Genomic DNA, 22,326 nt, shown 5'->3' with positions numbered 1-22,326 from the left:
GGGAGGGAGAGAGAGAGAGAGAGGGAGAGGAGGGGTCACGACGGCCATGATTTACAGAGGATGGAGAGCAGATAACATGAGTGGGGTAGATAGCAGTGACATTTGGAGCAGATTTGGGGCAGAACTGAGCCAGACCGGTTCTTTAGGAGGTCCCTATCTGAGTGAGCAAGACATAAAGAAAAGAGAGAGAGAGAGAGAAAGAGAAAGAGATAGTGTGCAGGGTGGGAGATAGAGAAGATGACTGATGAAGTGAAAAGGGTAAGAAAGACAAGAGTGATAAACAGGACAGATTGTTCTGCCCTCAAGTCAACAGAGTGGTTCAGCAGGAAATCAGCAGGAAATGAACTTCACACCTGCAGACATGCATTTGTCTACTTTGTTTGTAGTATGTTTGTGTATGTGTGTGTGTGTGTGTGTGTGTGTGTGTGTGTGTGTGTGTATGTGTGTGTGTGTGTGTGTATGTGTGTTTGTGTATGTGTTTGCTTCTTTGCATGTTTGAACGCCTATCTTCCTGTGTGTGCGTGTGCGTGTGCCTGTTTGGCTGGCCCTCATGCGTCTGAGTGTGTCATTAGAAACCAATCTGGATGACTAATGGGTGGCGCTGCCAAGCCGCCTGCTGTTTGATCTCCCAATCTGCTGCCTCTGTGCCCTGGGCATGGGCATCTCTGCAGGCACCCGCACCACACCACACCACACACTGGGCACATAGCGTATGCTAGCCTCACCTGCCCCAACCTTCTCAACCCCAGAGGAGGAGAAGGGCTGCCTCCTCCTCGTGCTCCTCCACATGCCAACACATCAGCAGGTACCACCAGGCCTGGGTACTAATGCTGCTTGCCCACACACAGCAACAACCAATATCCCAAAGCTGCACAGCTTACGTCTGGTGGCAACAATACACAACTGGAGACAGCCTTGTGAAAACAGAGCAGTTGGTCAGAATGATGTTGGTGGGAATGACCAGTGGTTCGACATGATTTGGTTGTCTCCAGATCTGTGGTCTCACCCAGGGGCGGTTCTAGCAAATTGGAGGCCCTGGGCAAAGAACAATGTTGAGCCCCCCCCCCCAAAAAAAGAAATCGTTTTAATGTTATGTGGAACTGACATTTATTGTGAGTATATGACTTTAACAATTCAACAGTTGTACATTATTTTAATTATGAGGTTTTGAGTGCAGTGTTTTAGTAGTGTAACTTTTTTATTTCTTAATCAAAACAATGTTACTTGTTACTTTTGATTAATGCTTTATAGTTCTGTTTCTGAATGTTTTCAACTGCAACTTCCAAATTTGTAGAGGTCCTGTTTTAACCATTTCAATTCTCTCTCTATCTGTTAATTTGTCACGCCATAGGGGTCTTCACTAAACACTGTATCTCCACCATTGATGTAGGCTACTCACATTGTTGACATCACCAGCTGTGCTTGAGCTGTGTTCATGAGTCATGACCATGGCAGTATCATGCGTGTCGTCGTCAGTGCGGGTGTGACAGTGACTCGGATATGGGCAGCTGTGGTACATGATGGCTCACCGTTTGTAGAAGCAAAGCAGGCAGGCAGAGCTAGTTGGTGTCACAACAAGCTGTGTGTCTGCTGCTGCTGCTAGGAATCGCTAAACTTGGCTTAGCCGCACTTGAAACATTATCAGATGAACTAGACACATTATCAGATATTTCTTCCACTTCCACGGACGAATTCCTTGATAGGAAATTGTGTGTTACCTTAGGGAATTTCTCCCTGAACTTCTCATCCTGCCCTTTCCTCTTTCTTTTCTCGCTGCCACTTAAAAGACGTTTCACGCGTAACTTTTCGACCATACACGTCACCACACGAAAAATTGTTAGTGACAGAAAAGTCACGTGACCTGGAATAATTTGTACCATGATGGAATTAAGATACATTTTAAGATGATACTGAAAAGAAAATAATCGTTTTTCATGCTTATTATGAATTGTCATTTTTTTTGCAATGCCAAGTGATTTATTTTAATTAGCAAAAAAAATTAAAAATCGGAAATACGACGAGGCCCCCCAGGTGGCCGAGGCCCTGGGCAACTGCCCGGTTTGCCCGTTCGTCCGGTCCGCCCCTGGTCTCACCCCAAAGTGCTAAAACTCAGCATGGCTGCGTGAGACTAGGTGACAGCCAACACACCATAGGCCCATACAACAGGGTAATTAGGTCAATGCTATGGTTGGTAAAAAAAAACTGTTTACCATAAGACAGCATGGTCAGAGAGAGAGAGAGAGAGAGAGAGAAATGAATACAGCACTTTACAGAGAAGATGCACTTTACTGATCACTTAGAGATGCCACACTATGACAGCATGGAGGTCATCCTGTCTCTGCTAGCAGCAGTGAGGCTTACGAGGGCTTTAAGTGGGTGGACATGGCCAGAGGAACAGCACCTTACCAGAATTCTGTCCTCTGATTTTCCACCCTTGGTATCAAGCTTGACAGCTCGCGCGAACTTGACAGATGGTTTGTCGATGACCTTTCTGATGCTATCTGTGGAGATGAGAGATGGGAGTCATAAACAGAGAATAACAAGCGGGTTTAGATGCAGTAAAAATGAAAAATAACAGCATCTTCAACAAGCTTGATCCCAATTACTGCTGTATGACATGTTCATGTTGAGTCTAGAACAATGCAAAACATTTGGATACTTAATGCTGGAAAACACTAACACTCTGACACACACACACAACTGTCAATAAAAATGTTTCCAACAGCCTGAGTAAATTCTCCACAAACAGCATCCTTCTGGGCAATACCCAATAATGACATGTGTCTGGTAGAAGTGTGAAGAAGGAAGAAAGAAACTGCGCACCCTCATGGGTCAAGGTGCTGAGGGAGGGAAAAAACATGTAACAAGAAGAGAGGTCATCCATTCTTCCTAACTCTAACAGGAGCTTTCACAATGCTACAGGCGCACTATATTATTCTCATCTGAAACAGCAGAATGAATGCTGCAGGTTTATTTAAAGATCCTATCTGAGCTCCACAGAGTGTGTGTGTGTGTGTGTGTGTGTGTGTGTGTGTGTGTGTGTGTGTGTGTGTGTGTGTGTGTGTGTGTGTGTGTGTGTGTGTGTGTGTGTGTGTGTGTGTGTGTGTGTGTGTGTGTGTGTGTGTTTAACTCCTGTGCTCTCTGCTTTTGTTTATTTTCACAAGTCCTGAAGACATTATGAACAAAATACCAGGAAAGTTTCTCAGCCGCTGCTAGCAGTATTCCCCTTGGTCTTATTCTGAACTGTCACTGTGCCACTAACAGACATTCTCCCACAACCAGGGCCCTCGGTTCCCTAGAGTGACTGATCCCAAGGAGCCAAGCGAAAAGGGGGATGGGAAGAGAGAGAGGGAAAGAGGGAGTGAGAGGATCATAGAAAGACAAACGGAGAGTTAGTGCGGCTGTAATCAACTTTAATCTGTGTAAAACCCAATCACTTAAACCCCCTGAGATTTCCAAGAGACAAGTCTAAGACAGGCTACACCAAAGCACATGCTCAGCCTTAACACAGACGGACAAATATCTGGATGGATAGATACCGAACAGACAGAAGGACAGACGGATAGAAAGAGAGAGAGAGAGAGAGAAAGAGAGAGAGAGAGAGAGAGAGAGAGAGAGAGAGAGAGAGAGAGAGAGAGAGATGGTCTGACTTGGTAATTGGCAGTGAGAGGTGTCCTACTGTCATGAAACAGTTGTGTGGGGTAACGCTGCGCATTATTACGCCCAAGGCCCCTGGTGTACACGCGTTCGTTGGTACGTGTATGAGTCACAACGCAAAGCATGATTATGTGTCACACACGCGCGTGCCTGTTAAGAAATCCAGACTAGCTAACTGTAGACTAACTGGTGTTGTCCACCCCCGGGACACAAGTGCTTCCCAGTGAAGGCAAACCAGTCTTTCACTGATTCAGTACGGGTTTATTCGCAGAACTGCGCACAAAAACTCCCAGATTAACATTAAACACATCAAAGCCGCCTGGCAAACACACATGCGCTCACACACACGCATGTACACACACATATGCACGCAAATGCATAAACACACACACTAAGCACACCACCACATTCACACAGCAACAAACGATACAAATATATTTATTGATGTTCATAAGTGCACACAACATGTAACCTAAAAAGCATCCGTTTACTAGATTGAATTACAGTCACAATGCAATTTACAGACATGGCTTTAGGATATGATCATTCACTTGGATACCTGCTACTCGCTTAACCTATCATGATTTAATAAACATCAATACGTTTGGGAAATACGTTGGAAAGTCAGAAAGACTTTGGTAAAGAATTCGATCAATTCCAATATCATATGGAGAAGCAGGATTGTGCGACGCTTGCAACATGCCAAATCAAGTATCGTTAATCTAATCCAGTTTTGCAGTAGCCCAGTTGAACAGATGTCCACGGTACCGATAATAAGCTACTGCTGTAAGTGATACAAGTATTACCATACCTGTTATTTCCCTGCTGACGGTAAAGAATCCAGCGGCAGAGAACTCCTTAGATGCCATTACGTGCTCTCTCTCTCTCTCAAACTGCCTTTGAATCCACTCTCCCCTTTGCTCCCGGTAATCACGGAAGAGACGTTAATGCCCCCGTTCAGGCACTCCAACAGAGCAGCGGGCGAATGCGATGCCTATAAACATATCATAACAGAGGTGGGAGGGGGGGAGAGGCTTGTGCGGAGGGGGAACTGGAAGAGTTGAGACGCAAAGACGCTGTAAAAAGAACAGGGATGCAGGGATGCTGTAAAGCGAATGTATGCCACATTAAAAAATATATATTTTTTAAACAGGAAAGTTATCATGGACATGTGATTAAGAATATTAATTATTTTGTAAAGCACAGTCACCTACTAACATCACTCTGAGAGAATAACATTTTGGTAAAATTATATGAAAGCTCAAACAGGAACGTTATGCCCAGAAGAAAAATACTTGTTTCTACAGACTGATTACCTCCATGCAAAGCAGACTATTTGTTGGTGCATATTACATAAAGCTGCATTTCATACGGGGTTTAAATACCGGTCTTAAGTGGGTACTGTAAAGATCAGATCGCATTCTTTATCGCAGTGTAATCACAGCGGAGCGCAAGGTAATCCGTCCACATTTGGGAATTAACTGGAGTTGATGAGCGCACCATGGGACTCAATTAAGTTTGAATAAGCTTTAGGTAGAGCTCTGTACCAAGCAAACATGTCTGATGTTCTTTTGTCCTAGGGTAGATCAGAGCCAGCAGGTTAACATTGTCTCAGGGGGAATCACTCAAGACTATGGCAAAATCAAGACTCAGATATTTTATCTTAATGTCTTTTCTACTCCCTACCATACCATCTCTTACGAAGTACTGGAATGCTTTTATGGTGTCTGCCCAGCTCATACCCCTAGGCTGGCACTGAGCTGTGTGCATATGAAGGAAGAAAAAGTGTTTTTGTGTGTGTGTGTGTGTGTGTGTGTGTGTGTGTGTGTGTGTGTGTGTGTGTGTGTGTGTAGAGAGGGGCATGGGCATGCAGCTGGTGGTGGTGTTGTCCCCCATTGTGGCCCCAAGGGCCCCCATGGATATGTTATGTGTGTTTGTGAGTGCGTGAGTGGGGGGGGGGGGACATGTTTGTGTCAGGGTATTGTTGAGAGAAGAGACCTTTGTGTATATATTGGTCAAACATGTCATCTTGATTAAAAAGAGGCGTAAAATGAAGGAGAAGAACAGAGAGAAGAATGGACAGTGAGTGTCAATGAGACAGAAGCGAGGGAAAGAGAGAGCATTGGGTAACTGCTCTGTTAACATCAAACACTGAGATCACATGCCACTTTCCACTGACATTAAGAATATACAGTGTATTTATGCATATATACAGTATATATAAGTAATGAAGAACTTGAAAATGCTTTCATTCGTATACAAGTATTATGGCATATTATTTTAAATTGTGTAATGTAAAAGAAATGGACTACATGTCACCTTGCTATCTTCTCATATGTTTAACAGTGTAGCGCCCTCACGTGGTAGCAGATAATAAACACACAATAAAATGGCACCAAACCTCCCATTGACCTACCTCTACCTCATGGGTTGCATTTTCATATGAACATTTAAAGATTAGACATACATTACCTGATGCATAAATATATAATGATATCAGATGTGAATACACTTCATTGTTTGCAGATTATTATTAGAAAATAAAACCTGACAGGGAAATATTTTTCCCTAAACTAACTGGTACTCTTGTGCAGTAGACAAGACTAAATAAATCTACTACTTTTTGATATGCTGGGACCACAAACTTGTGTATTACATGTCACAAGATCACACTTTGCACCTTGTATTTTTGTTATTTCTCTCTTCATAAGAGATACCTGCTTCAGCTGTTAAGGTACCAAAACAGCATGGTGTTAATTACATGTGGATAAGTACATGATTCAAATCTGGTACTCTCTGCCACTGAAATGTAATGAGGCCTTGTTATTATAACAAGTCAACACCATTTTGGCATGTTATTTCGGTAAACAGTATAATTCAGTGCTAATTTCATGGGCATGGACAATAGAAAAATTTCACTTTTATCACCCAAATGTCTGCGGGTAAACACCAGTGTATGATAACTTCAAGTCACTCTTTTCTCAACAGGTCTGGTGGTGAGATGGGTCTCACTGATAGACCTATCACTAACTTCCTTTATTTTCATATACTATCTGCAACTACAGTATCTCGCTGACATGTCTGCTATTGTGGTTGAATGTACAAACACAATGAAGCAGTCTAGATCTGCGGTTCACTTGAACTGTGTCTGCTGTGCATCTACATCATGTTATTCAGTCTAAAATCAAGAAACACACAATTTCATTAATATTCTTTGCTGTCATGGTCTGTATGAACATGATAGTTAAAAGTGATGAAAAAGACACAACATACACTGCCACACTGACATAGATTACACTTGAGAGATCTGTTAAGAGAATATTATACCTATGATCTTTGCATTGTAGGAAGAAAAGGGAATGGAAGAAAAGTAAAATTGTTCAATAATTTCTTGACGCCAATTGGTTCAGTTGTGCATAGTGAATGACACAATGATTTTTAAAAGTGTTGTCAGTTTTAGTTTTCTGGTTGCTCAACACTTTTATGGAGAGCCTTTAGCTTTTAATTGTAAGATCAACCATGAATCATGTCGTGTGAATTTTCTTCCTTGCTGACCTCTGCCCTATCTGTGTATGATCCATGTCTAAGATATTAGCTCTCAGGAACTCTTAAGTTTCTCTTAGTCACTTTTCTCATCTACCAGCTCTAGTTCTTAGAAATTCAAACACCTGCTAATGCCATCACAACTTAAGAACAATCCGTTCAGACAAATCTATTGTCCAAATTGTGCCACTTATGGTACCTGTGTTCATTTGATCTGCCTCAAATGAACCTACAAGACATGAAATGCTATTGCCAGCACCTTGTCACATAATTCAAGAACAGGTGTGTATCAACTCGATTTTGGCTTTAAATTTACCTGTTGAGCTTCACTGTAAATGTATTTCTCTTGTATGCAGTAGAGCCACGCTAGCTAGATTCTGAATCTGAGAAAAATCTCCAGTGTTTTAAGGAACACCTCCTCCAACTCAGACCTTAAGCCCCTGAAATACATCCTCTCTGGATAATGTATAACATAAATTTGAATGGATGCAACCAGAACCAAGAATCAAACGAAGGTGGCCTAAAGTGGGGTAATCTTTGAGGGTTAACCATCTGGATTAGGGTAAGGGACTAAAGTAAATGTCTCAAGCACATATCCCTAAATTGTCCCTTAAGGTCATCTGTGTTCATGTCCAGTTTATCCCACCAAATCCCCTAAGCTCTTACCCTAATGATCTGCTGGCATCCCAGATGGCTGCAGTTTGGTCTATAGACATGATTGAATAACTGCTTTCTGCTGTTTGGCAACTCCATGACAGAGTGATTTTTGAGGACCGGCCCCTCAGAAGGCGATAGGGAAAGTTCTTCTTAGGTCTTTAAGTAATTGGAAAAGGAGGGTTAGGGATGCTGCTGTCCCATCTGGCAGAAGGCATTCTGGGATTAAAAGGGACAAAGCCGTGAAAAAGGGTCAGAGGTTACCCAGGTGACGACACTGAATGCTCCTAAAGCGCAAGGATCAAATACACCCCTTACTTCAGTGCTCCTGAAGCAACACCGTTGATTGGCTGTGCTATGAACTTTGTACTTGTTTGCTCGCTTTACCGCAAGAGACGACAGACTTAATTGATTCTCACTCACACGCACGCAGCCAGCCACACATAGACAGCGTCTCACCTGTGATCGCGATATATGGACTTCAATGAACTTCTTGATAATATTGTTTGGTGTTCTGTGGATTTGTGGTGCTTGTTTGCTACACGGTGTGATGGTGGATTGGTGTCGGACGCTTGCCACGGGTTTGGTGTTAATGCGCGGACAGACGCATTGTTTGGTCTGCCGTGATAACATACACTGTAACATTTTCCTACACCTCTGCCGTCTCTAAATTAAACTGATTTATACTGGGTACCCACTTTCTCATCATCCATTTGCCATTTGCATTTTTATAGCGTCTTTAAACGGGTAAACATACATACTCACACTTCCTGGTGCTCTCACTTCCCCATACTGGTCTCAACGCGAAAGCGCGCTTCGCATTGGGGTACTACTACATTCCCAACTTACCACTAGGGGAGGGAGCGGGACATTTTGGTACAGGGGTGTTTGCTTTGTCCTCATTTCATTGAGGAAACTAATTACTATGTATTGTGTGGTTATTTGCTATTGGGTTAAGTGGTGTTTGATATGATAACAATTCATATATTATTGAATATACATTTCTTGAATGAAATTAGTTTTGTTAATAGTGAGCAAGTTGTTTTATGTTTCCCCATATTCATGGGTCAGCCCTAATAGGCCAATTTGTGGCCTTTTTAAGAGGATAGCTCAGTTTCCTTGGGTGGTTGAGAGAGAAGGACAGCATTCCTGCTGTGAGGTGTGCTATAGGTAATACTATTATACTACATTTGCCATTTAATCTGGTTGTATTTAAAGTATAGAATAGAATATAATAGACTTTATTTGTCATTGTACATTAGATACACAATGACATTTGTTTGTGCAACCACTAAAAAAAGTGCAGCTGTGCTGGTTGGAGGGTAGGAGGGTTGTGTGATAATTTAGTTCTTTGATGGCCCTGCGGATGAAAATGTTCTGCAGTCTGGAGGTGCGGGCTGTACTGGCCCGGTAGCGTCTGCCAGAGGGTAGCAGGGTGAAGAGATGGTTTGCTGGGTGAGTCTCATCCTTCAAAATTCCACATGCTTGGCGGAGGCAGGGTGTCCTAAAGAAGTCGTTCAGGGGAGGCAGTGGAAGTCCAATTATTCTCTCAGCAGACCTCATGACCCGACTGAGAGATTTCCTGTCCTTGTCTGTGCAGTTGACGTACCACGCAGTGATACAGTATGTGATGACACTTTCAATGCAACAGTGGTAAAAAGACAGCTCGGGAGACAGGTTGTTTCTCTTCAGTATTCGCGAGAAGTAGTGCCGCTGCTGTGCTTTCTTGACTGTGGCAGTTGTGTGCATCTCCCATTTCAGGTCCTCTGAGAGCATAACCCCCAGGAACTTAAAGCAGGAGGTCCTCTCCACTTCCTCACCATTGATGATGAGGGGTTGAGGGTTCGCCTTTTGCCGTCTGAAGTCGATTATTCTCTCTTTTGCCTTTTTGACATTCAGGGACAGGTTGTTGTCTTTACACCATCCTGTCAGTCTGTCAACTCTGTCTCTGTAGCCACTTTCATTTTGGTTGGTGATTTACCACAGTCGTGTCATCTGGCGCATTGTGTTACCTCCTGGTATGAAATGCGCTGTACAAATAAAGCTTAATTTGATTTGATTTGATGATCTGCAAATTTGATCACTGTATTTGAAAAATGGCAGTTCGATGTGTAGGTTCGATGGGGGTCCGATGTGTAGACGGAGTAGATTAGGGGTAAAAAAGTATTTTTGTTTTGTTATAATATTTTCCAATTCCAATGCCTGCAAAGCTGGATGGTGAATACATATATATTTAAATCCATTTAAAACCGAAACCACTGCTCCTGCAGATTCTTTTTTAACCTCCATCACCAAGACCACATCCCAACTCGTGGGCAGGCCATGGCGTCAATCATAGGCTGGAATAGTGTATTTCCTGACCAAGCCACTTTCTTTGGTTTCCATCGACAGAGCCAGGACTGTGAACAAAACACCAGTATTGTTTTGAGCACACACACTAAACAGACAGCCGGACAACAATGAAGAGAAGTTAGCTTTTATTGTTTGAGATTATTTCAGTTTCCAATAATATGGGATTCTAGTTACAATTGTGTCTTCTCTGCACAGCAGCTCCAATACCGCATTTACGCACGGCTGTGCTGTGTTGCAAAATAGAATGAGGATGCTACATACATGAGTTTGCAGTATAATTCATTCTAAGAAATCATACTGTCTCTAAACAAAGCTTTACATAGCAACACAGCACATACACCTTACAAGAAATGTGGTTGTGCATTACTGTGTAGAGAAGAACCAGCTGTAGAATTGCATAGTATTTTATGCAATGAAATTAAATGGGGAGGAGCTCAGGAAATAAGAATAGAATGTCACCATCATAATAATTATAACTAACATTATTTCATGTATTGATAAAAGTTTTCATTTAAAACTTTAAGGATTGCCACACAAAGGGGGTGGTATGCTGTTAGCTCCTCTCCTAACCCTCCTCTTTGTTTGTCACTTTTTGAGGTGTGCTTTTCATCTTCAAATTCCTCCCATTGCAGCTCATATTGTTTTTAGATATGGGCGATTGAAGTCTGAACATCTCAGTTGATTTTGAGATTCTGTCATAAATGTATGGTTTAAAGCCTAATCTATGAACTAGGTTTGTCAGATATTGATCAACATTTTTTTAAAGTAAGCTAAAGGTAGTGATAGTTCAAGTTCCAAGAAATTAGCTAAATATTCCTGATCTGCTATCAGAGTGTGATCAAGCCACGTACAGTAGGCTATGATGTATCCCAATCATCACATTTGATGTAAACAAACTTGTGTCATTTTATTTGATTTAATAGTCATATTGAAATAAAATATATTTGTATCCAATAAACTTATATAACAGATTATGTTTGATGTAGTTTATTGTAGCAGACTCTATGGCCATAAATTAAATATGCACCTTTCATTTTGGGGGCATTATTGAAGGTTTTGCCATAGTGGGTCACATGTCAGAATCGAAATCCCCAAACGAGATAGAATTGGGAATTATTATAACTATGTAGAATTACCACTGTTTTAAAACAAGTAATGAGTCAGGGTTTGATCATATTCAGTGATAGGTCTACAACTAAAAGGGCAATGGGATATATCAATAAGTGTAGACATTTTAGCACTACGGAACTGCGGATGGAGAAGACAATGTGATCCACGCCACATCTGGTGAGCTGTACCATTGATTGGATGTAGAATTCACTGATATTCAACATGTGTTAACTGTGGAAATAACTGAGTAAATGTATACGTTACAGTTAAAGATGCAGTCCGCAATTCTAATCCAGTACACTTCTTGTCAAATTCAGCGAATTTATCCTTACAGTCCTCTATCTGTCCATTCTGAATGTGCCAATTTGTCATCCATTCCATTGTACAGACACCACAGTTAGTGGGAGTGTGATCGAAAAGGAACCTCTGGAGAAGGTGGCTACGTATGGAAATTTCAAAGTCAAAAACACAGACGACAAGGAGACCCCTCTCTCTCCTGACACTATTCTTTCACAGGCAAATGCCAGAATTGACGAAAGAGTGAATTACAGACCCCTGGCCTATAATTGTGAAACCGTTGCCTCTGAGATGAGATACGGAAAAGGCCAAGGCAATTCTGAACAGGTCTTGCTCAAAGTCTCAACACATTTTTGATTGCCACATTTAAAGTGCTTATACTTATACATGAAAGAGTCATTGCTTAACATCTGCATTTTGTGAATGAGCAGTAATATTTACTCTCTTGTTTCAGGCAGAGAAAATAAAACAAAGAGGGAAAGAAATGGTGATCCATGCAATGGACCGTCTTGACCCCATGGTAGAGCCTGTAGAATTTATGTAATAAACCTTTGCATCACTGTGGTCGTCTGCCTCTATTTTCTCTTAGCACTGAAAGACATGCTGATTTTGAAGGTGATAAAACAAGTCACATTTACTGTAGTAGTCAGTCTTAAAAGATGTCACACAGGATTGGTTTATTACAGTATTGCATTCAGACATGGGATGTAAGCCCAGGAATACACTTGAGGTCAGAGGGCAAAAGAGGGATTGCCTTGAATGGTCAATTACAATGTAAAGCATGGACATCGTCACCACATCGAAGCGACTGAAAGGAATCGCATAGAGCAGGTTTTACAAAACATGGGTCGTTCTGGGTGGACCTGGCCGACACTCGTGCTGCGTGCTCTGGCTCCAACACTGCACTTACTGTGCAGACACTGCCTCCAATTTGGCAGCTTTCATTTTGACATAACAGAAGAGCATGGCGCCATGCTGCCCATCTTTTTTTTTTTTTTACAGTCGTTGCTCTATAATGTTGATGCTGTTCAACAAATTTCCGAACTACCTGACCATATTCCTAAATGAAAATCTAAAATCAAAAACTGTGCGCCACAAATTTTAAATAGACCACTATGGCTACAGATAGTCTTTTGATTCCCTAGTAAAGAGCACTGAAATAAAGCTGCACCAGAGTGGAAGCTTTTATGTTAGTAGAACCAATCAATACAAATATCAATGAGATCTACTGTGCACCATCCAGACCAAGTAGCTGTTTGTTTAAACAGTTGTATCTGCAATGCCTGTCACTCTAAAAATTATGAACAAACACTCCCAATTCTTATCCATGGGTCGTGTAGACCCCCCTATAGTGATGATTTGCCCCCCAGCCATCTGACTAGGGAGAGCACCACACCATACCAGTGAGTCTATCACAGTCACAGACTGCTTATTGGCACAAGGCTAGGTGTTATTTTTTTTTGTTAACTGAAATAAAAATAAAAACTAAGCTTTATAAAAAAAACGATAACTAACTGAAACTGTATTGTGCCTTTACAAGACTAACAAAAATAAAATTGAATTATAGAGAAAATGTCTTTAGTGTTCGTCTTTGTCAATGTATTTCATAGCTGTCAATTTATTTCTAAGCCTAGTCTATTTTCCTCTGTTCCACTTTCAGTACACGCCCCTCGCCGGCTATCACTGCTATCAAGAGTCGGGAGAAAGCGAGAGTCCTCTTTGGGATTACTTGACAGGTTCTGGTGAGGCATTGAATCTTTCAGAGTCAGATTTACAAATAAATAAACCCAATAGAGTATCTTAAATCGCCATTCAATTGCCAGCTTGCACATTGACTACTGGTTGTTTTAAATATCAGCTTTCTTTACATACATATATATAAGGTACATACAGTAGGCAGCTGCTAGCTTGTGGTGAACTCGTGTGAAATATACTTTTTCATACGAAATTGCACAGGCACCCTGAGGGTTTCTGCCTGTTTCCATAATCATTTTAAGAGTTAAATCGAGGAGACTATAACATCAGCCAGATAACGAACTAATTCCAAGCACATTAAACTCTTCCATTTAAATCGTGTAAGGATATTATCGCTAAGTGTCCTTAGCTTGCTTATTAGCTAGCGTAGCAACTGCTTAACCACAACAACCAGGAAACACAACTTAAGTTTAAGTTTAGTTTCTTAAAACCAGCTCACCAATAAAAAGCAGTCTTGGGTTCAAAGTATGTGTTAAATGGCTTCACATAGACATTCAACAATCCTAAGAGAAATAATGGGAAATCAACGGAGCAAGGACATCAATGTAATGTAAGCGAATGAGGGGTGAGAAGCCTCCCTAATTTAAGGCGGCTGCTTGCTTCTGCGTTGGGGTTAATTGTTGCGCAAAATGTACTCATTGCAGTTCATGCTACCAAAGGTTGCGCGTGTTGTCATGAGCCTGCCATTTGCTTGGCAGATAGAAAGCTGTTTCCCTAACAGAAAGTCTGAAACTTGAAGTTCTTTTCAAACCTTTGCTTGGGTAGCACTGTTAAACTAAGCAGACATGCAGACTACATTTTAGTAATCTCATCACGTAACATTCGTTTTCTAAAAACAATCACATAGTATTGTATGTTTTACTGTGGTAGAAAATACGTTAGCTTAATGCTAACGTATACGGGAAATCCTATAGACACCGCGCTAGGTATTAGCATCATTTAATTCACGTTAATGTTTTTGTATGAGCCTGACATTTGCTCTGCAGATAGATAACAGGTTCCCTAACAGAAAGTCTGAAGCTTGAAGTTCTTTTCAAACCTTTACTTGGGAAGCACTGTAAAACTGAGTAGACATGCAGAATATTTTAGTAACCTCATCTCTTAACATTCTTTGATAGAATGCAGGCTGCGAGGCTCCCGTAAGAGCTTACGTAAAAAATTATGCAAGTCTAGAAAAAGGGGCCAACGCACGCAAGACGTGAAAAATCATGAAAAAAAGGGGCTTGCGTGGCCTCTTGCGCTTACGCCTCTGAGCATAAATCAGCCTTTAAGGCTGATTCATGCTTCATTACGTAAGCGTAAGCGTAAGCGCAAGCGCAAGAGGCCGCGCAAGCCCCTTGCGCACCCCTTGCGCGACTTCTTACGTCTTGCGTGCGTCGGCCCCTTTTTCTAGACTTGCGTCATTTCTTACGTAAGCCCTTACGCGAGCCGCGCAGCCTGCATTCTATCAACGAATGATACGAGATGAGGTTACTAAAATATTCTGCATGTCTACTCAGTTTTACAGTGCTTCCCAAGTAAAGGTTTGAAAAGAACTTCAAGCTTCAGACTTTCTGTTAGGGAACCTGTTATCTATCTGCAGAGCAAATGTCAGGCTCATACAAAAACATTAACGTGAATTACTTGATGCTAATACCTAGCGCGGTGTCTATAGGATTTTCCATATACGTTAGCATTAAGCTAACGTATTTTCTACCACAGTAAAACATGCAATACTATGTGATTGTTTTTAGAAAACGAATGTTACGTGATGAGATTACTCAAATGTAGTCTGCATGTCTGCTCAGTTTAACAGTGCTACCCAAGCAAAGGTTTGAAAAGAACTTCAAGCTTCAGACTTTCTGTTAGGGAAACAGCTTTCTATCTGCCAAGCAAATGGCAGGCTCATGACAACACGCGCAACCTTTGGGAGCATGAACTGCACTGAGTAAATTTTGCGCAACCGTTAACCCCCAACGCTGTAGCAAGCAGCCGCCTTTAGTCTCCACTGTACGTCCAAAACCAAATCTATTCTTGAGGTTTTGAATGTTAGAAGTCGATCAAGTTATCTTCTGCTTTGTCGTATGAAGCATACATTTTAGCTACGGTATTTTTCTCCCATTATTGATCACTTCACGTTTTGATTGAAAGTCCAGTTTTGAGAAATGTTTTAGCTTAGCTATATAATCTTCCATTTTCGCAGTCAATGTAAAATATAAGTGTAGAACAAGAGCAATGGCAGAAGAAGTATAAACCCGACGTTAGGTGGGCTTCATTGAGGCAGCGGTATGCTACATGCTTTTTCACTGCGGTTCAAGATCAGCAAGATCAGCAAGACTAAATAGGTTCTACGCATGCGCTCAACACAGTTTGTTAGGGATTGCGCAATCTGACATGAGGCACAGCTCGTTGCTGCCTCACCGTCTCCAGTCTGTTTGAACAGGATATGCACAAATTCTGACTGGCACACATCTTTCATAGTTTTCTTTTGTGGATGGCTGTTCATCTGTCCTAACTGAATACATAAAAAAATGGTATGTTTGTTGGGTTTTTATTGCTTATTATTTATTATAGCTTGTATCCAGTGGTGTAGTGGTCCCTGGAGAAGTGGTTAAAGGCAACTTTAATTTTTTTTAAGCAGTCCATACAGCACAGGATAAACGCCCTGTTTTGAAAAGTGGGTATGCCCACTGCTGACTGAAAAATAAATGGGTATACTCCGTATACCTGTGTATACCCTGGACTACACCACTGCTAGTATCTACTATTCATTTTGAGCATTTTGATTTACAAGCAAAAATTTAAGCTTCCCTGACTGGCCCTCCTTTGGTCTGTTGCATTTCTCGGAAAGACTAAAACTAATACTGAAACTAATAAAAACTAAACTCAAACTAAGCATTTTCAGAAAATAAAAACTAAACTAAGCAAACCCGCTTTAAAAACTAATTTAAACTAAACTGAAATTGAAAACAAAAAGTCAAACTAAATCAAAATAAAAACTAGTGAAAAATGCAAAACTATAATAACCTTGATTGGCACCAGCTCTCTGCTCTTCTGCTGAAACGAAAGTGAAACTAAAACAGGAGCATTAAGATCGCAGATTTGTGGAGGTGAGAAAAAAAACGTCAGCCGTTTTCACAGACTATGACAGTGTGTCAGTGCATGAAAGGCTTTTTCACTGGTTAATGAAGGTGTCAAAAGATCAATGCTTAAATATAGCCTATTTGTAAAGATTACAGACACTTTGATAGCCTTTCCACTTCAGAAGTCACCTAGGAAGTTACAATAACAGACAGAAAGAATTCAAAATGCAGTTCAATTCTGCAAAACCCTTTTTTTACAAAAACTTTAAATCTGTGTACCAGAGAAATCTGGAAGATGGGAGAGAGTGAATTCATGTCTATGAGTGCTATTAATGAAACACTGATAGGGTTTGGGGACATGTTTGGTATGTGTGGAAAGGCATATCCCTGCTGTGAGTACCAGACATATATTTCAATAAGTAGTAGCAATAGTTCTTAAATTGCATGAGGATGGCCAGTTTGCTTTGTGATCAAGCAAAAAGAGAGTTCTGTAACGTTGAGGTTAACTATGAATAGTAGCCTCTCAGTGTAATAATAATGCAAAGCAAAACACCACTGAACACTGATCAAGAATCTGAGTTTGTTGTTTTTGACACCTGTTTTTTTATTCCAGTGTGTGTACATTTTATACTTGGCAATATTTTATACTTGGCAATAAACTTGGCATTTTTTAAATTGCAATGAACTAAACTGTGGTTGTACTTGGGGTGTAAATGTCTCCTATTCAGGAGTAACAGAAGAGCAAGATGAGCAAAACTACATTCGGTGAAAATCTTCAAAAGGGTCCAGACCACAAGGGGGAGACAACGTACGTCATGTACCACGGAACCACTATGAAGGCAGCACGAAAGATCAAGCGCAAGGGCTTCATTTGGTCTGCAGATGGCATGCTTGGCCCAGGCGTCTACGTCAGCCGCAGCTTCGAGAAGGCCGCCTGTTACCCTAAAGGGGCCAAAGGCCAGAAACAAGCAGTGCTCAAGCTGAGCGTCCGTGTGGGCAGAGTGAAGAAGATTGACAGGCAAGGCCACCACTTACAGAAAAGCTGGCACCAGGCAGGATACGACACAGCCTGGGTCCCGCCCAACTGTGGCATGGTGAAAAGTGGGCTTCAGGAGAACTGTGTTTGGGATCCAAAGAGAATCAGAGTGCTCTCCATCCAAAACAACACGAGAGAGAGCAGTGATGATGAGTCCACAGATGAGGTAGGCGATGAAGAAGAAGATAATGATGATGATGTGCCAGACACCAATAGTGGTGAATTCACAGATGAGGATGAGATTGCAGCTGATGGTGTCTCTGGTGAAGAGTCCTCAGACCCCAGTGATGAGAGATCCTCCAGGCACAGCAGTGACACCTCCACAGATGAATATGTAAACTATACAGACGACGCATTTTCAGGTCTTGCTGATGACAGATCCTCAGACCATAGATATGACGATGAAGCCAGTGATGAAGAGGGGTACAGATGTGATGAAAGTACCTATGATTTCACCTATGATGTGCCAGACACCAATAGTGGTGAATTCACAGATGAGGATGAGATTGCAGCTGATGGTGTCTCTGGTGAAGAGTCCTCAGACTCCAGTGATGAGAGATCCTCCAGGCACAGCAGTGACACCTCCACAGATGAATATGTAAACTATACAGGCGACGCATCTTCAGGTCTTGCTGATGACAGATCCTCAGACCACAGATATGACGATGAAGCCAGTGATGAAGAGGGGATGTATCAAAGTACCTATGATTTCACAGAGACCAATGCAAGTGAATCCAGTGATGGAGAATTTAGTAATGAATACTCTTACGAGTCCGACGAGGATTACTAGCAATGTGACAAACCCTTCTCCATATGCATAGAGTAGAAATTCATAACTTGTTTAATCCACTTTCTAGAACTATCTGCAGTCTCAAAGCAGTATTTCTGTCTCACAAATATTAGGTCAAACCAAGGAATGGAGTTAATTACGGAATTCCACTGACCATTTGAGTAAATAGGAAAGCATGCCCTAGTGTGTTTGTGTGTTCATGTGTTTGTTCATGTGTGTCTGTCTGTCTCTGGTTGTATGTATAGTATGGGACATTTTCATTTTTATACAGCCCATTATTATCTTTTGCTAAATAAACAATGTGGAAACAAATAGCAAGGTGTGAGTTTCTTTAATCTGTATTTGCCTTTGAAGTAAAGTTAGTAAAGATTCAAATCAAACGTTTAAACCTATGCCATAGTGTTGGGGTTAAAACGTCCATAGTTCTGCTGTGATGGGGAGCTTAGAATCAACCGTGGGCCTTTTAGGTGACATAGTTTATGCTCTTCGTGACAGTAGAACCGTTTGAATTGTTTTGTGGCGTTTGTTTTCTTATTTAGGTCCTTAATGTTGCGACCAAAAAATATACTAAATGCTCTGCACATGAATGTGAGGAAACAATTCTTCCCTCTGAATTTGCACAGATCATATTAATGCCCAAAGGCATTGTATTTTTAACAGATGTAACGAAATGCCTTTACTCTATCGTAGCCCTAAAATTTGTGGCATTTTGGGTTTAAATCGATGCATCTTCTAAACAACCATGTTTGCGCAGAAAGGAAATGACTGTGTGATAGAGCGCGCGCTGGCAAATAGGCTTGCGCATGCATCAGCAGGATTCAGAGATCTTATAGGATTTTTTAGCAGTTGCACCTCTGGCATCCGGCAACTTTCTATACGTTCATGGTGGCAGGGGATTATAACTGTACGTTTATCCTTTTGTTATGAGTGAACTTACGCAAAGCTTAGCCTACAGTCTGCAAAAACTCCCAAATCGATGTCAAAACTTCAAAAAGTAGCTTCTGAGGCAGCTGTATTTAGCCTTTTACCAACAGGTAACAACTGCTTTCCTCTGTCGTTTTGCTGACTTAGAAAACACGGATGTGAATAAGTGAAGTCAATGTTTTATAAAAGGCTGAAGGATTCAGATCCGTTAGTATATCTTCGTCTTACCATCCGCAGAACAACACAATTCGCCTTATAGCCTGCAGTAAAGACAGCCTGTCTGAATACCTGCTAAGTCTCGATAATTAGTCTATACATAAATACAGCAAAATAACTACATATCAGGTGTCCAGTTTCTTAGTTAGAAGTGGTTTAAGTCTGATACCTCTATAAATTATGTAATGGCACAGATGCATGAAATCTGTTGATAGACCGATAAAGCATAGGAAAACAAAGAAGCTTCAGAATGGACCAACTGTCCTTGTGAGGAGGCTGCTTTCATAAAACATCTCAAATCTGCACACGTTAAATGATTCTTAAGTAAAAAATAAGCAGTAATGTCTGGGAAAAAAACACATTATTTGTCATCTCCAAAACTCCATTGGACTTCCTGTTTATAGGAACACCTGCAGGAGCAGGCATGAGTGAGGCCTCACTGGTCAGAGGCGCTCAGTGTGGCTCGGAGAGCAAGGCCCAGCAGGACTACTGCATCATGTACCACGGCACCACCCTGAGGGCGGCCCGCCGGATCCAGCGTTCCGGCTTCATCCCATCAGTGGACGGCTCTCTCGGCCCGGGTGTCTACGTCAGCCGCAACTTCAAGAAGGCTGTCTGCTACCCTGTAATGGGGAAACGGGCACAGAGGCTCGCTGTCCTGAAGCTGCAAGTGCATGTAGGCAAGGTGAAGGAAATCCATACACTAGATCATCCTTTGAGAAGGAGCTGGCACCAGGCAGGGTACGACGCAGCCTGGATCCCAGCTAACACCACGTCAGGGCTGGAGGAACATTGCATTTGGGATCCAAAGCAGATCACAGTACTTAATATCATGACGGCCGACCACAATAACTGCTTTATAGAGCCCCCCAATGTGTGAGTGTTCACAGATAATGCTGAAAGCACTAACTAGTCTTATTTTGCCTTTCTTTTGATTTCATTTGTACTCTTGCTGTTCTTGTGAGAGGCTGTACTCAGTGTGTATTAAAAATAACCATCTCCTCTGGGTCTGATTAATTCAGAGCATAATGGCTGTGTGGGGTGTGTTTGGTTGTGTTATGTTTGTGAAACCCTACAGTTACTACTCTATTTGTAGGTTGAATGCAGTGGTTTTGGCTTTATTTCACTGTGATTGTATCATTAAATTAATAGATTAAGCCCTTGTAAAAACTGTAATAATTGCCAGAATTTAACAGTAAATTACGCTGATCAGTCCTTTGATCATGATTATAAAAATATATACAGTTGTATTGTTGATTGTTGAAATCTAAACAATTCGGAGTGATTATCCTTTTTGTTCATATTAAAAATGTTGAAATAAAGTATTTTTTAGTTATTTCTGGATAAATCCTCTTTGTAGATGACATAACAGTCCCCACAGCCTGCTCAACAATACAAACACTCTAAAATGAAATTCAGTCATCAGGCTGTGACCTTTCCTATAGCCCGAGGCAGCATAGTTCCAGTTCACTGAGAGGAAAATTGAAAAAGAAAGGCCTAAGCCATGGAAACACCGTTTCTCCAGAGATGGAAGGGGCTGTGAATACATGTGTTTAAATTACATGTGTTCTAGCCAGAGCCTGCCAGTAAACATGATTCCTGTAGTTCCTGTGATTAAGTATCTCTGTGATGGGCCTGCTATGCCCCCATTCATACTCAGCTAAAGGCTAGCTCCACACCTTTAAATCACATATGTGATACCACAATCTTGATTGACACTATCCACCATTTACCAAAAATATTTTATACTAAAAGATACTTGAAAAGTCTGGCCCAGGTCTACTATGGTTGGTATCTTGCATCTTTTCTGATAATTTGTTTTTGGACAAGAAATCTAGAAATGATGCCTGATCATTTGATTGTGACAGAGAAGTGGGCCAGTCTCATGCTTAGGGAGAAGCACAAGGCTCACTGGCAGTGAATTCCTCACAAAGCCACATAAGACAGCGAGATAAACAGGAGATTTACACAAACATGTTCCTTGTTGTTTTCTGTCTTTACTCGCCCTTGTGTGAAACCACAAAGCAAAACACATACAAATTCTCTACTCTTTTCTGTGAAAACAGCCAGGAGTGTGTGAATATGGAGATATGGACTATGGTCTGCTTTAGTATAAAATCAGCCTGGCCAAAAGACTGAAGAAAGCAACCACTGCATCACTTATGCAGAGATCTCTCTTCACATCACTGGCATTCAGAGCCGCTTGTATCAGCAAGATTGAGCTGTAGCGGGTTGCTAGATGCATTGCTGATGTGGCAGGGATACGGGTGAGGTTTGATCAAGAAATGGCCATTACCTGGGGTGACCAATGTCAGATGTCAGATTCCATACACACTGTTTAGGAGCCTCATGCTGTTCTGTTGAATAGTATTTACACATCACACAGCATGCCATAGAGTCTTCAAGCTGAGTATAATACACACAGGATAGACTTGTGTCTTATGAAATTCTTTCTTGTGATTATCAAAGCTTAATAATGTTGGCTAGGAGAGTAAGAGCATGTGTTGGCAAGTGGCGTTCGGGGGGTGTTTTTTTCATATTTTTTTCATGTATAAATTCATATTCATATTAATGTCCTTAAGTTGGCCAATACTAAATAATGGGCCTTCTTCAATGTTTAATGCTTGGTTGCTGTTTTGAAGAAAAGGGGACCAAGAAAGAGCTGGGATGATCTATACCTTCTGACAAACCATTTCAACAGTATGGCTCTGCAGCTGTGAAATATAATGTTTTGTAAGGTATAGGTTTTTAGGAATTATCGTTGTTGTAGTTGATGGAAAAGTCAGATAAGGCCATTTTGGCCACTGTAATGACATGTAACCTGCAAGACTAATTTACTAAATCAATAAATGTGAGTTTGAAATCAACCTGCAACTCTGCAACTTGTTGTTCATTAGTGCTTCAAAATATGTTTCAACTGTTTTGACAGT

The 22,326-nt window shown here is 41.3% G+C and overlaps 1 protein-coding gene across 1 annotated transcript in view; it reads right to left on the bottom strand.

Moving 5' to 3' along the window:
* carmil3 (capping protein regulator and myosin 1 linker 3) overlaps nt 1–4,526 on the bottom strand; it is a gene marked incomplete at both ends in the record, with an annotated part of 41,852 nt that extends 37,326 nt beyond the window's left edge. Inside the window, 2 exon segments of the mRNA XM_080836209.1 lie at nt 2,407–2,501; nt 4,469–4,526. Coding sequence (XP_080692335.1) covers nt 2,407–2,501; nt 4,469–4,526 — 153 coding nt within the window.
* Between the last annotated feature and the right edge of the window lie 17,800 nt (nt 4,527–22,326).

This window comes from Sprattus sprattus, assembly GCF_963457725.1.
Source record: "Sprattus sprattus genome assembly, chromosome: 4".
Taxonomy (NCBI): Eukaryota; Metazoa; Chordata; class Actinopteri; order Clupeiformes; family Clupeidae; genus Sprattus; species Sprattus sprattus.
This window is presented reverse-complemented; position numbering and strand designations above follow the sequence as displayed.